General features: G+C 41.6%; 1 protein-coding gene across 1 annotated transcript in view; it reads left to right on the top strand.

The window, feature by feature from the left end:
• usp19 (ubiquitin specific peptidase 19) overlaps positions 1-13,258 on the top strand; it is a 149,784-nt gene that overhangs the window by 46,523 nt on the left and 90,003 nt on the right. The window contains exon 5 of the mRNA XM_087994568.1: positions 11,968-12,096. Coding sequence (XP_087850694.1) covers positions 11,968-12,096 — 129 coding nt within the window. The remainder of the gene's footprint in view (positions 1-11,967; positions 12,097-13,258) is intronic.

The following is a 13,258-nucleotide window of genomic DNA, read 5'->3' as shown; positions in this document are numbered from 1 at the left end:
AAAATGTATGTACCTCAAATACAGAAGGTTTACTGTACCATCACAGTATTTGAGATATGAGTGGTCAGTTGATAGTGTGAGAGAGAAGGTTCTCTGCTGGTAAGTTTTATTTATGATAAATTTGCATTTTTAAAGTAAATTACTCTGTAAATATATATCTGTCATGTGTGCTTTAATATTGATTTATATGGACCTCAATCAACTGGAATATTTGATCAACTCATACACTTGTGATCTCATAGGGGCTGGTTAATAAAAAGTTTGCTATTATATTACTTGCACTACGGTAATTTTCTTCACCATATTGGGCAAAACATGTAATATCTGAGCGGTAATCTGGTCCCTGATCCAAGTTTATAAACTAAGTTCCTTTTATAGATATCTGTAGTCTTGGGAGATGGGTACGGTTTTATATTTCAAGGACAGCAATTTGACAAAGTATGTTCTGCAAGCAACCCTGAGCATTTCACATTTCAAACTAAAGTCTTTGAAAAGATAGCAGTCAGAAGTGTTGACTGAGCAAACAAAAAGCAGTAAATTTTAGAAGTACATAGAAAATCTTTTAGCACGATTGCAGATTCTGGTGAAGGTAAAACTAAAATGTTACCTTTTATTGTGCCTTATTGGTGCAGTTGCTTATTTACAAATTATTTTTATGCTGTCTTATATCTGCTTTGGTTTTTGCATACAAATGTTATTTTAGTGTTGTGGTTGCTGTGCTGCCAATGAGAAGTTACTGTTGGGTTGCTGTCTGCTCCACTCCTGAAAGCCGAAACTGAAAACAGGCCATGTTGACCTCTGTCTTTCAAGTACAATGCACAAACTTTTTACAGGTTGTTGTAATGTAACGTATTTTCATTAGAATAAGTGTTTGACAAGGTACACAGCAAATATTTCCATTTGGAGGAATTCAGAGTTCAAATTCAGGAATATGAAATGTGTTTCTTGATTTCTTTACTGAATGGCCTGTCTTTGATTTTAAGGTTGTGTCTCTATCCATCCTATCAGTCTCTTCCAAAACACTAAAAACCTCCAAATCATTCAGCAGGCTTTCAGGAATACACACTGCTTTTAAATCCTTTCTAAGAAAGCATGTAGCTTAAACTAATTAACTAGCAAGCTGTCTGGTGAATAATTGCTGAAGTATTTACAAAGTCAATATTTTATGATCTACAAAAAGAGACAGGTGGCTGGTAGCGTGAAGCAGGTTCAGTTCAGGAGAAAAGGTCCATACCAGTTAAGTTATTGACAACCTCCAGGCCAATAAGGCTGGAAAGGAGTCTTGACCTTTTCAAAGCCTCAAAGTAGTCAAAAATGAGAAAAGCCACTGAGTTGGCCTGCCTCTACTTTGGGGAAAAATAGAGAATCACATCTGGTGAACATGCAGAAAGAGGATTAAAAGGAAACGCAGGTGAGAAAGCGTTGAAGCTATCGTTTTGCTGTTTATGGTGAGATCTTTTGAAAATACCTTGAGCTTTATTTTTTCCCTTTTTGTGTGATCTTCCTTTGTTAAAAGTATACTGGCAATGTCATGAATATGTTGACTGACCGATACAGAAGCAACATTGCAAGAATAACACTTACTTTTTGATCTATAAAACCAGGTTTTAAGACCATAAGATGCGGGCTGAATGGCCTATTTTCTGCTCCTATCGAGTCTGTTCCCCCATTCAATCATGGCTGATAAGTTTCTCATCCTCATTCTCCCTGTAACACATAGTCCCCTTGATACTTAAGAATCTATCTATCTCCGTTGAGTGTGTAGTGCTGGAAAAGCACAGCAGGTAAGGCAGTATCTGAGGAGCAGGAGAATCGACGTTTTGGGCAAAAGCCCTTCATCAGGAAAGGGCTAATCAGGAGATCTATCTGTCTATCTCAGTCTTGCATATGCTCAAATGACCTGGCCTCCACAGCCTTCTGTGGCAATGAATTCCACAAATTCCCCACTCTCTGGCTGAAGAATTTTCTCCTTATCTCTGTTCCAAAAGGCCTTCCCTTTACTCTAAGGCTATGGCCTCAGGTCCTTGTCTCTCCTACCAATAGAAACATCTTCCCAACATCTGCCCTGTCCAGGCCATTCAGTATTCTGTAAGTTTCAATCAGAAACCCCTCATCCTTCTGTTCTTTTGCCTTACTCCCTTTTTAAACAGGGGTGTGATGTTAACTATTTTCCAGTCCTCAGGAACCATCCCTGATTCTACTGATTCCTGAAAGATCACCACTGAAGCCTGCACTATCTCCTCAGCTGTCTCCCTTCGAACTGTCGTCCATTTGGTCCAGGTGATTCATCCATGTTCAGGCCATTCGGGTTTTCTTGCAACTTCTTGGTGATGGCCACCATACTCAGCTCTGCCCTCCACTTTCTCTCTCTCTTGAATTTTTGCAATATTACTTGTGTTTTCCACACCAAGCAATTATTCTGTTGTTCAGCCATTTCCTTGTTCCCCACTTCTATCTCTCCAGTGTCATTTTCCAGTGGCCCAATGTCCATTTTTGCCTCTTGCTCTTTATATATCTAAAGAAATGTTTGGTCTTCCTTGATAAATCATGGCTTGCTAACCTTCAAATATAATCTTCTCCCTCATTATTTATTTATTTATTTATTTGTTCTTTGTAAGCTCCCTAATCCATTGGTTTAGCCCTGCCCTTTGCCATGTTTATATGCTTTCTCTTTTGCTTTTATTATCCCTGACTTCCCTAGTCAGCCATGGTGGCCTCATCCTTCCTGTACCATGCTTCTATTTCCTCAGGATGAATCTCTGCTGTGTCTCTTGAATTACTCCCAGAAACTCCTGCTATTGCTGTTCCACTGCCTTTCCTGCTATGCTCCTCTCCCAGTCAATTCTATCCAGCTCCTCCCTCATAGAGTCATAGAGATGTACAGCATGGAAACAGACCCATCGGTCCAACCCGTCCATGCCGACCAGATGTCCCAACCCAATCTAGTCCCACCTGCCAGCACCCGGCCCATATCCCTCCCAACCCTTCCTACTCATATACCCATCCAAATGCCTCTTAAATGTTGCAATGTACCAGCCTTCACTACATCCTCTGGCAGCTCATTCCATACACGTACCACCCTCTGTGTGAAAATGTTGCCCCTTAGGTCTCTTTTATATCTTTCCCCTCTCACACTAAACCTATGCCCTCTAGTTCTGGACTCCCCCACCCCGGGGAAAAGACTTTGTTTATTTATCCTATCCATGCCCCTTATAATTTTGTAAGCCTCTATAAGGTCACCACTCAGCCTCCGAACCCCCTAGGGAAAACAGCCCCAGCCTCTCCCTGTAGCTCAAATCCTCCAACCCTGGCAACATCCTTGTAAATCTTTTCTGAACCCTTTCAAGTTTCACAACATCTTTCTGATAGGAAGGAGACCAGAATTGCATGCAATATTCCAACAGTGGCCTAACCAATGTCCTGTACAGCCGCAACATGACCTCCCAACCCTTGTACTCAATACTCTGACCAATAAAGGAAAGCATACCAAAAGCCGCTTTCACTATCCTATCTGCCTGTGACTCCACTTTCCAGGAGCTATGAACCTGCACTCCAAGGTCTCTTTGTTCAGCAACACTCCCTAGGATCTTATCAGGACTTATACACTTAATGGTAAGATTTGCTTTCCCAAAATGCAGTACCTCGCATTTATCTGAATTAAACTCCATCTGCCACTTCTCAGCCCATTGGCCCAGCTGGTCAAGATCTTTTTGTAATCTGAAGTAACCCTCTTCGCTGTCCACTACACCTCCAATTTTGGTGTCATCTGCAAACTTACTAACTGTACCTCTTATGCTCGCATCCAAATCATTTATGTAAATGCTTTTGTAGTTGCATTTATCAACCAAAAACAGTTGCCTCTGATTCTATCTTCACCCTCTCAAATTGCAGAGTAAATTCAATCATATTATGATCACTACCTCCTAAGGGTCCCATCACCTTAAACATTCTTATCAAGTCTGCCTCATTGCACAACACTAAAACCAGTATTGCCTGTTCCCTAGTGAGCTCCACCACAAGCTGCTCCAAAACGCCATCTAGTAGACATTCCACAAATTCCTTTCATTGCAATCCACTACCAACCTGATAATCCCTGTCCACGTGCATATTGAAATGCGCTGTGATCACTGTAACTTTGCCTTTCCTACATATCTTGTGCCCCAGCTCCTGAATTCTATTTGGAGGCCTGTACATAACTCCAACTATGTTTTTTTTATAAATCTTGTGTAGTTCTCCGATTCTATACCATCTGACCCTACTTTGTTTCTTACTATTGATTTAGTTTCATTTCTTACTAATAAGGCAACCCTACCCCCTCTGCCCACCTGCCTATCTTTTTGGTAGGATGTATATCCTTGAATGTTCAGCTCCCAATCCTAATCCCCTTGCAGCCATGTCTCCATGATGCCATGTCTCCTGATGAAGGAACCCTGCTCAAAACATCTATTTTCCTGCTCCTCGGATGCTGTCTGACCTGCTGTGCTTTTCCAGCACCACTGTAATCTTGGCCCACCACGTCATACCTGCTAATTTCAACCTGCGCCACAAGCTCATTTACCTTTTTCCTTATACCGTGTTTTCCTCTGGAATCTGACTTATCCAGTTTTACCTTAAGCTGTAATCATAAAGCCCAGTTTAATCTTAAATCTGACTCTGCGCCCTGTTAATATTCTGGTATTGCCAATGTCAATATGTATTCAAGGTGCAACTGTGAACAGTACTCCAAATTTGTGATATAAATGCTATTTTCTTTGTTCTTGATTCCTTCCGATCCCTCCAGTGTTGTTAGTAAGATTGAACAGCTTCATTGTAAACCTTCAGGTCTTCCTTTGTCTAGTTCGGACAATGTTTGACTCCAGTTTTCTTATAAAGGAACTCAGCCTCTCTTTATGCAGGAACTGGCAATTGGTTCTGTTTGATTCCAAAACTGTTGTTGGTTTCTGGAACTGGGAATTTGCAAGCCATGCATAAACTGGCTCCATTTGTATAGTAAATAAAAACCAAAAGATCTACAGATAGTGTAAATCAGAAGCAAAGACAGAAGTTGCTGGAGAAGTTCAGCAAGTTTTGCAGCATCTGAGGAAAAAAATTAGTTAGCTTTTTGTGTGCAGTTACCCCCTTCCACAACTGATGGTAGCTAGGAAAATATCAAGTTATATGCACATGATAGGGTGAGGGGGTGAGAGGGTTAAGGAGTAAGCAATAGGTGGGGATAGAGACCAAAGAGAGGAAAGGACAGTTGGACAGACAAAGTAGGTGATAATGATCTGGCTACAAGGGTGAATGGAGACTGTTAGTGACCATCAATAGGTAGTATGTAATGAGACAAAAAAACTGCAGATGCTAGAATCCACAGTAGACAAACAGGAAGCTGGAAGAACACAGCAAGCCAGGCAGCATCAGGAGATGGAGAAGCCAGTGTTTTGGGCATTAACCCTTCATCAGGACCCTGAAGAAGCATTAATATTGGACATGTTGACACCTCCATCTCTAGGTGGTGTTGGCAGGCTTTGTGAATTAGGGCCTGATGTGTGGGGTAGGGGGCTAGGACATGGGTAGTTCAGGCCCTAAAATTATTAAAATCGATATTGAGTCCAGAGGGTTATAGGGTCCCCAAGTGGAAAATGAGGTGCTGTTCTGGAGGGAAACAGACCCTTCAGTCCAACTCGTCATTGCAGCAAGCCTGAGACTACAGGAGATGTTGACCCAGGAATGGGGTGGAGTGTTAAAGTGGCAGGCAACTAGAATGCTCAGGTAGTTTTTGTGGGCAGAGCTTAGATGTTTTGCGAAGCATTCACCCAGACTACACTTTCCCCAGTGTAGAGAGGACCACAGTATGAGCAGCAAATGCAGTAGAATAGATTGTGGGCAGTGCAGGTAAAGTTTAGCTTCAGCTGGAAGGTGTGTTTGGTCCCTTGGATACTGAAGAGGGAGGAGATAAATGGGCAGGTGTTAAACCTTCAGCAGTTGCAAGGGAAGGTACAGTGGGGATGGGGGGAGTTGGGAGTGAAAGAAGAATAGCTACACAAAATATTTGAAATTGATCCAGGAGGTTCATATTATGTACTTTTTAATAGACATGGAGGCGGCCTGATAAAATTTCAACAATCAAAAGGTGTTGAGCTCTGAAGAAGGGAAACATTAACTCCAATTTCTCTCCAGATGCTGCTAGACCTGCTGAGGTTTTCGAGCAATTTCTATTTTTGTTTCTGATTTACAGCATCTGCAGTTTTTGAGTGTAATTATCCTTCCATCTCATTTTGTGTTGCTGTTCATGTAACTCATCAAATTAAAGTACTTAAGTGGGCAGGTTACCTTCTTAAATATAAGGTAGACACTGCTAACCTATGAAAGAACCTGGAGTCAGCTTTGTTGCTGTTTCTGGAAGCCAGTCATTTACTGTATCCTTTTACAAACAAATTTCTTAGATTTTGGAGGCCACTAAAATTCTCTTGGGCAAAGTGAGCTAGCCCTTTTTTTAAATAGTTTGACTTGACCTCCTGATCCTATCCCTCAATCCTTTTATTGCATTGGAAAACTATCCAGCTGCTGCATGAATGCAATTAGAGTAGTAGAGATGTACAGCACGGAAACAGACCCTTCAGTCCCACCTGCCAGCACCCGGCCCATATCCCTCCAAACCCTTCTTATTCATATACCCATCCAGATGTCTTTTCAATGTTGCAATTGTACCAGCCTCCACCACTTTCTCTGACAGCTCATTCCATACACATACCACCCTCTGTGTGGAAAAAGTTGCCCCTTAGGTCTTTTTTATATGTTGCCCCTCTCACCTGAAACCTATGCCCTCTAGTTCTGGACTACCCCACCCCAGGGAAGAGACTTTGTCTATTTATCCTATCCATGTCCCCCATGATTTTGTAAACCTCTATAAGGTCACCCCTCAGCCTCTGACGCTCCAGGGAAAACAGCCCCAGCCTGTTCAGCCTCTCCCTGTAGCTCAGATCCTCCAACCCTGGCAACATCCTTGTAAATCTTTTCTGAACCCTTTCCGATAGGAAGGAGACCAGAATTGCAATTCCAACAGTGGCCTAACCAATGTCCTGTACAGCCACAATATGACCTCCCAACTCCTGTACTCATTACTCTGACCAATAAAAGAAAGCATACCAAACGCCTCCTTCACTATCCTATCTACCTGCGGCTCCACTTTCAAGGAGCTATGAACATGCACTCCAAGGTCTCTTTGTTCAGCAACACTCCCCAGGACCTTACCATTAAGTATATAGATCCTTCTAAGATTTGCTTTCCCAAAATGCAGCACCTTGCATTTATCTGAATTAAACTCCATCTGCCACTTCTCAGCCCATTGGCCATCTGGTCAAGATCCTGTTGTACTCTGAGGTCACCTTCTTCGCTGTCCACTACACCTCCAATTTGGTGTCATCTGCAAACTTACTAATTATACCTTCTATGTTCACGTTGAAATCATATAAATGACGAAAGGTAGTGGACCCAGCACCAATCCTTGTGGCACTCCATTGGTCACATGCCTCCAGTCTGAAAAACAACCCTCCACCACCACCCTCTGTCTTCTACCTTTGAGCCAGTTCTGTATCCAAATGGCTAGTTCTCCCTATATTCCGTGAGACCTAACCTTGTTAACCAGTCTCCCAATGGGGTACCTTGTCGAATGCCATACTGAAGTCCATATAGATCACCGCTCTGCCCTCATCAATCCTCTTTGTTACTTCTTCAAAAAACTCAATCAAGTTTGTGAGACATGATTTCCCACGCACAAAGCCATGTTGACTATCTCTAATCAGTCCTTGCCTTTCCAAATACATGTACATCCTGTCCCTCAGCATTCCCTCCAACACCTTGCCCACAGCTGACATCAGGCTCACCGGTCTATAGTTGCCTGGGTTGTCCTTACCACCCTTCTTAAACAGTGGCACCACATTAGTCAACCTCCAGTCTTCCGACACCTCACCTGTGACTATCGATGATACAATTATCTCTGAACAAGGCCTGGCAATCACTTCCCTAGCTTCCCATAGAGTTCTAAGGTACACCTGATCAGGTCCTGGGGATTTATCCAATTTTATGTGTTTCAAGACATTCAGCACTTCCTCTTCTGTAATGTGGACATCTTTCAAGATGTCAGCATCTATTTCCCTACATTCTGTATATTCCATGTCCTTTTCCACAGTAAACACTGATGTAAAATACACATTTAGTATCTCCCCCATCTCCTGCGGCTCCACACAAAGGTCACCTTGCTGATCTTTGAGGGGCCCTATTCTCTCCCTAGTTACCCTTAATATATTTGTAAAAATTCTTTGGATTCTCCTTAACTCTATTTGCCAAAGCTATCTCATGTCCCCTTTTTGCCCTCCTGATTTCCCTCTTAAGTATACGCCTACTGCCTTTACACTCTTCTAAGGATTCACTCGATCTATCCTGTCTATGCCTTACATAGTTTCCTTTTTCTTAACCAAACCCTCAATTTCCCTAGTCATCCGCCATTCCTTCTACCTACCAGCCTTTCCTTTCACCCTAACAGGAATATACTGTCTCTGGACTCTCATCATCTCCGTTCTGAAGGCTTCCCATTTTCCAGGTGTTCCTTTACCTGAGAACATCTGCCCCCAATCAGCTTTTGAAAGTTTTTTGCCTAATACTGTCAAAATTGGCCTTCCTCCAATTTAGAACTTCAACTTTTAGGGGCGGCACAGTGGCTAGCACTGCTGTCTCTCAGCGCCAGAGACCCAGGTTCAATTCCCCCCTCGGGCATCTGTCTGTGTGGAGTTTGCACGTTATCCCCATGTCTGCGTGGGTTTCCTACGGGCGCACCGGTTTCCTCCCACAGTCCGAAAAGATGTGCAGGTTAGGTGAATTGGCTGTGCTTAGTTGCCCGTAGTGTTAGGTGAAGGGGTAAATGTAGGGGAATGGTTCTGGGTAGGTTGCTCTTTGGAGGGTCGGTGTGGACTTGTTGGGCCGAAGGGCCTGTTTCCACACTAAGTAATCTAATCTTTTAGATCTGGTCTATCCTTTTCCATCATTATTTTGAATCTAATAGAATTGTGGTCGCTGGCCCCAAAGTGCTTCCCCATTGACACCTCCATCACATCCCCTTGCTCTAGTAAATTCTTCATTGCCTCTAACTGTCTCTCCAACCGATCCATTCGATATGACAGGATTCGCAACCATTGGTAGTTATTGCAGATATAATCCTCAGTAACACAAACTCTCCCTAAACTCCACATCTGATAAGAGGAGCATATCACTCTACTAAGGACCACTTTGTTTCTTCCAATCTGCAGAACATAGGACAGTCTTATTCCTCCACAAAACACTGTCCATGCTAACTTAATACTTATGGTTTATATTTTTAAGTTTAATCAAGAGACATATCTCAATAAAACATAATCAAGAAAGAACCCACTCTACTCACTACTGCAGACTTGCTGTAAGGTCACACTTAAAACTATCGATTCATCTGTTTCTGTGCTGTGACCTTTCCCAAACAGATTCCTCCAAGATCAGTTGTAAATTTCACTTTGTTAATTTTCCCAGACGCACTCCAATGTCCAGAAATACATGAATTCAAATAGAAAAGGCAGTAACTGTGCAAGTCTCTCTTCCCTCCCGTGTCTCTCTCTCTCTCTCTCTCTCTCTCTCTCTCTCTCTCTCTTTTCCCTGCACTCTCGCGCTCTCACTCTCTATCTATCCTACTAGGCACTATGTGCCATTATTCAAATAAGGTTCTATGCCTAAAGGTAATGCTTGAATGCATCTTGTAAGTAAAAGACTGAAGCAGAAAGAAATATATTGTAATTAATCCATACAAATGATGAAAATGCTGGAAATTTCCAGCACATCAGGCAGCATCCAAAAAATCAGACTTAATGTTTCTATCTGTGAGTTTCAGAATTGTGATGATGCTCCTTCTTTAAAAAGGTTATATTATCCTTAGGTATTTTTCAGAGGGGTAATAAATCCAGAGACTCCGGGGAGTCGAGGTTTAAAGTGTTTTAAGGCCAATTTGATTATAGTTAAGATAGTGCCTCAGGCAAAAGGTTTTCATGTTTCAAAATAAACACTTGTACAATGAAAGGGGAGTGGCCAGGTCTCCCAGCTCAACCGACTCTGGTTTGGTTTGGTTTTAGTAAGCCATCAGTTGTGAAGCTGCTGGACCCAAAGATGCAGTTCCTTTCTGACCCTCCCTCTCTCTGACATCTCTCTTGTAAGGCTCTGCATTTGATTTTACCTTTTTGCCAAGGGATGTTTATGTGGATTGTTGCAAGTTTTGGAACAGTATCATTAAGTTGGGATCATCTGTTGGGTTTTTGGATAGTTACGTTATTCTATATTCTGTTCTCTTTTGTTTGTATTTCATTTGGCAATCTTGCAAATAAATTTTGTTTTGATTAAAACTAAATGGTTGGGCCCACTGTATCCCTCCTGCTTAAAACAACCAGCAAAGTTAGGGTTCGGGCTGCTTTCTTGGAATGTTTTTGGGGGTGGGGGGGGGGGGGGGGGGGGGAGTCTGGCCTGGTCCATAACAAAGTTCATAAGGATTAAAACATAATCACAGAAGCACAGAATTATTGTGGTGCAGAAGGTGTCCATTTGACCCATCGTACCTGCACAGGTTTTGTTCTTTGGTGAAATCTCCTGCCTGTTCAACATCATTGTGGTCTTTAATGTTTTTAACTCCACCTTCAATGAACTTGCATTGATACTGCTTGGCAGCTCACATGGTAGACAATACTAATTGCAAAAATGAGAGACTGGAGGAACTGTCTCTCATATTGGTTGATCACTCTGGTCTCTCTCGTTTTTTTTTTGGCTGTTGAAGCCAAACCTTGCCCCTTGATATTATTGAAAACTTCTTTGATTCATCTATTTAAATTACAGGAAGCTCCTCTGTAAACTTGCTTACTTTCAACTCTTTAACAGCATAAATGTTTGCCTTAACGGCAATGTTTCCACATTGTGAATCTAAAGGACAGTACTGTCGATGCTGGAAATCTGAAATAAGAGCATAAAATACTACACTAGTATTTCGAGCACTTTTTGTTTCATTTGATTCAGGAGGTCCTGGAATGAGTTTCACTCCAGTTAGTCCTAGCATGTAAAAAATTGAACCTTAGTTCACAATTCTAGATTTAATATACAGCAGGATCATGTGTTTCACACTTCACTCATCTTCACCAGAGAAGAGCATGAAGACATGAGAGTACCAACAGTGCCAGGCTGCTGATCGGTCAATGAATCCTTCAACAGCGTCACACTATTCTCCTATGCTAGCAGTTCAGGCTAGTCTAGGATTGCATTCCTCTTTATAAAATACCGCTTTTGTTCAGAGCACTAACAATTTGATCTTCGAGCAACAAGCTCCTTCATCCAGATCAAATAATTGGCTTGTGTTCGCAGACAAACTGACTCCAGTTATCATTTTGGAGTTTGCCAACAAACAATTTGCACTTTCTGCTTTGCTCTATTTGAAGTTATTAGTTTAGAAATGTTTACCCGTTTGTAGTTTCCGTCTTGCACACAAATAATCTCCATTTCAATGTAACTGGCTAATTTATCTGTTGAACTCCAGATTTAGTTTTTACAATTTGCTCCAAATCGTCCATTTTGAAGCGCAGTGTGAATTTGTGAAGCATCTTCTCTTGTGACGTTGCTGGATTTGATTCAGATTTTGTTTTAAGTAGTTCTAGTTCAGAATCATACTAATGTGGAGGGTTTAGCCGTTTCTTTAAACAGACTCAACAGCTTGTTTCCCATAAGATTATTATAAAATATAAAGGTAAGCCTGACAAATAGTCATACTGTTGTTTTAAACATACTCCAATAACATTCAGTTGCTAGTATCCATTAAAGTGTCCATTTTCAAAGTAATAGTCAATGAAAATTTTTTCAACAATCTCAAACTCTTGTTTCCAGATCTATTGGTATGTCACATTAACTCTGGAACTGTGCTTCTTCCTTCAGAGCTGTTCATAGACTGGAAACAGAATGCAGATGAGGTCATAGTGAAGCTGAAGCCAGGAGAGGGGAACCTGCAAGTTGATGAAGTTGATGCAGCTTTCACAGACACAGGCTGTGTGGTTACACTGCCAGGTGAGAACAGCCAATTTTATGGCAAAGAAGTTGTCGCTGATTGTAATTGATCTTGTACGGAGAGGAGCAGTGTCCAGGATGTGTCTGTATGAGGCCAAACTCATCTGGTGCCTTACCTTCTGTAGCTTCTTTATTGGTCCTTCATGTGTATCTGTCACCGGTTTAATTCTGTATCTAGCTGTATACACCCAGGCCCTGGCCTCTATTCTCATGTTATTTTTTTTTAGCTGAGAAAACTGCTGTGGTATGGATCCTCTTGTTTCCTGTGCTTTCACTATTCAGTTAAATTTGTCTTCCTATAAGCTTATCATGTTGCATAGCAACAGTGCTGCTGTTGGCTGTAGGAACAGACTTGTATTTTCATGGGGCTAATACAGATTCTCTGACTACTGCTAACTTCCCTCTGAGCTATGGCTATTAATAAACCATTCATTTTGTGACTGAGTGATTTCTTTTAGTAATTCTTCATTGTTTTCATTCCCCAAAATCCTCCCCAAACTGCTCAATGTGGGATTCAATCAGTGGGCTTGTTCTCCCTATACAATTGAACTAGTTCACTCTTGTCTTCAAGTTCTTCTTTTCCTTTATCCAGTTGCTACCAACTAGAAAGATACTACAAATTTTCAGCCAACCCCTTGACCGTTTATAAAAACAGTATTGGTCATTAGAGTTTGGAATATATGATGCTGTGCCATTCCACAACATGACTGAACAAAGTTTTTGAATTGACAATAATACAGCATTTGGCAAAAATTCAGATCTTGTACTATTTGACATACTGCAGTGTGATCCTGTTACCATCTTTGTCATCTTGCATTTTATTATACATGTTCATTAGCCACCTAGTATTTTGAATTATGATTAAAGTTTGTGGTGACTGCATATGTTATACTCTCTCTTTTACATTTAGAACATAGAACAGTACAGGCCCTTCAGCCCACTATGTTATGCTGAGCATTTATCTTAACCTAAGGTCAACCTAACCTACACACCCCTCAATTTACTGCCGTCCATGTGCTTGTCCAGCAGTCATTTAAAGTCCCTAATGTCTCTGACTCTACGACCACCACTGGCAATGTATTCCACGCACCCACCACATTCTGTGTAAAGAACCTACTGCTTGACATCTCCCCTATACCTTCCTTCAATCACCCTGAAATTA

The sequence above is a fragment of the Chiloscyllium plagiosum genome, unplaced genomic scaffold (assembly GCF_037043375.1).
Source record: "Chiloscyllium plagiosum isolate Xiang-an unplaced genomic scaffold, Cpla_swu_hap1 HiC_scaffold_14, whole genome shotgun sequence".
Taxonomy (NCBI): domain Eukaryota; kingdom Metazoa; phylum Chordata; class Chondrichthyes; order Orectolobiformes; family Hemiscylliidae; genus Chiloscyllium; species Chiloscyllium plagiosum.
This window is presented reverse-complemented; position numbering and strand designations above follow the sequence as displayed.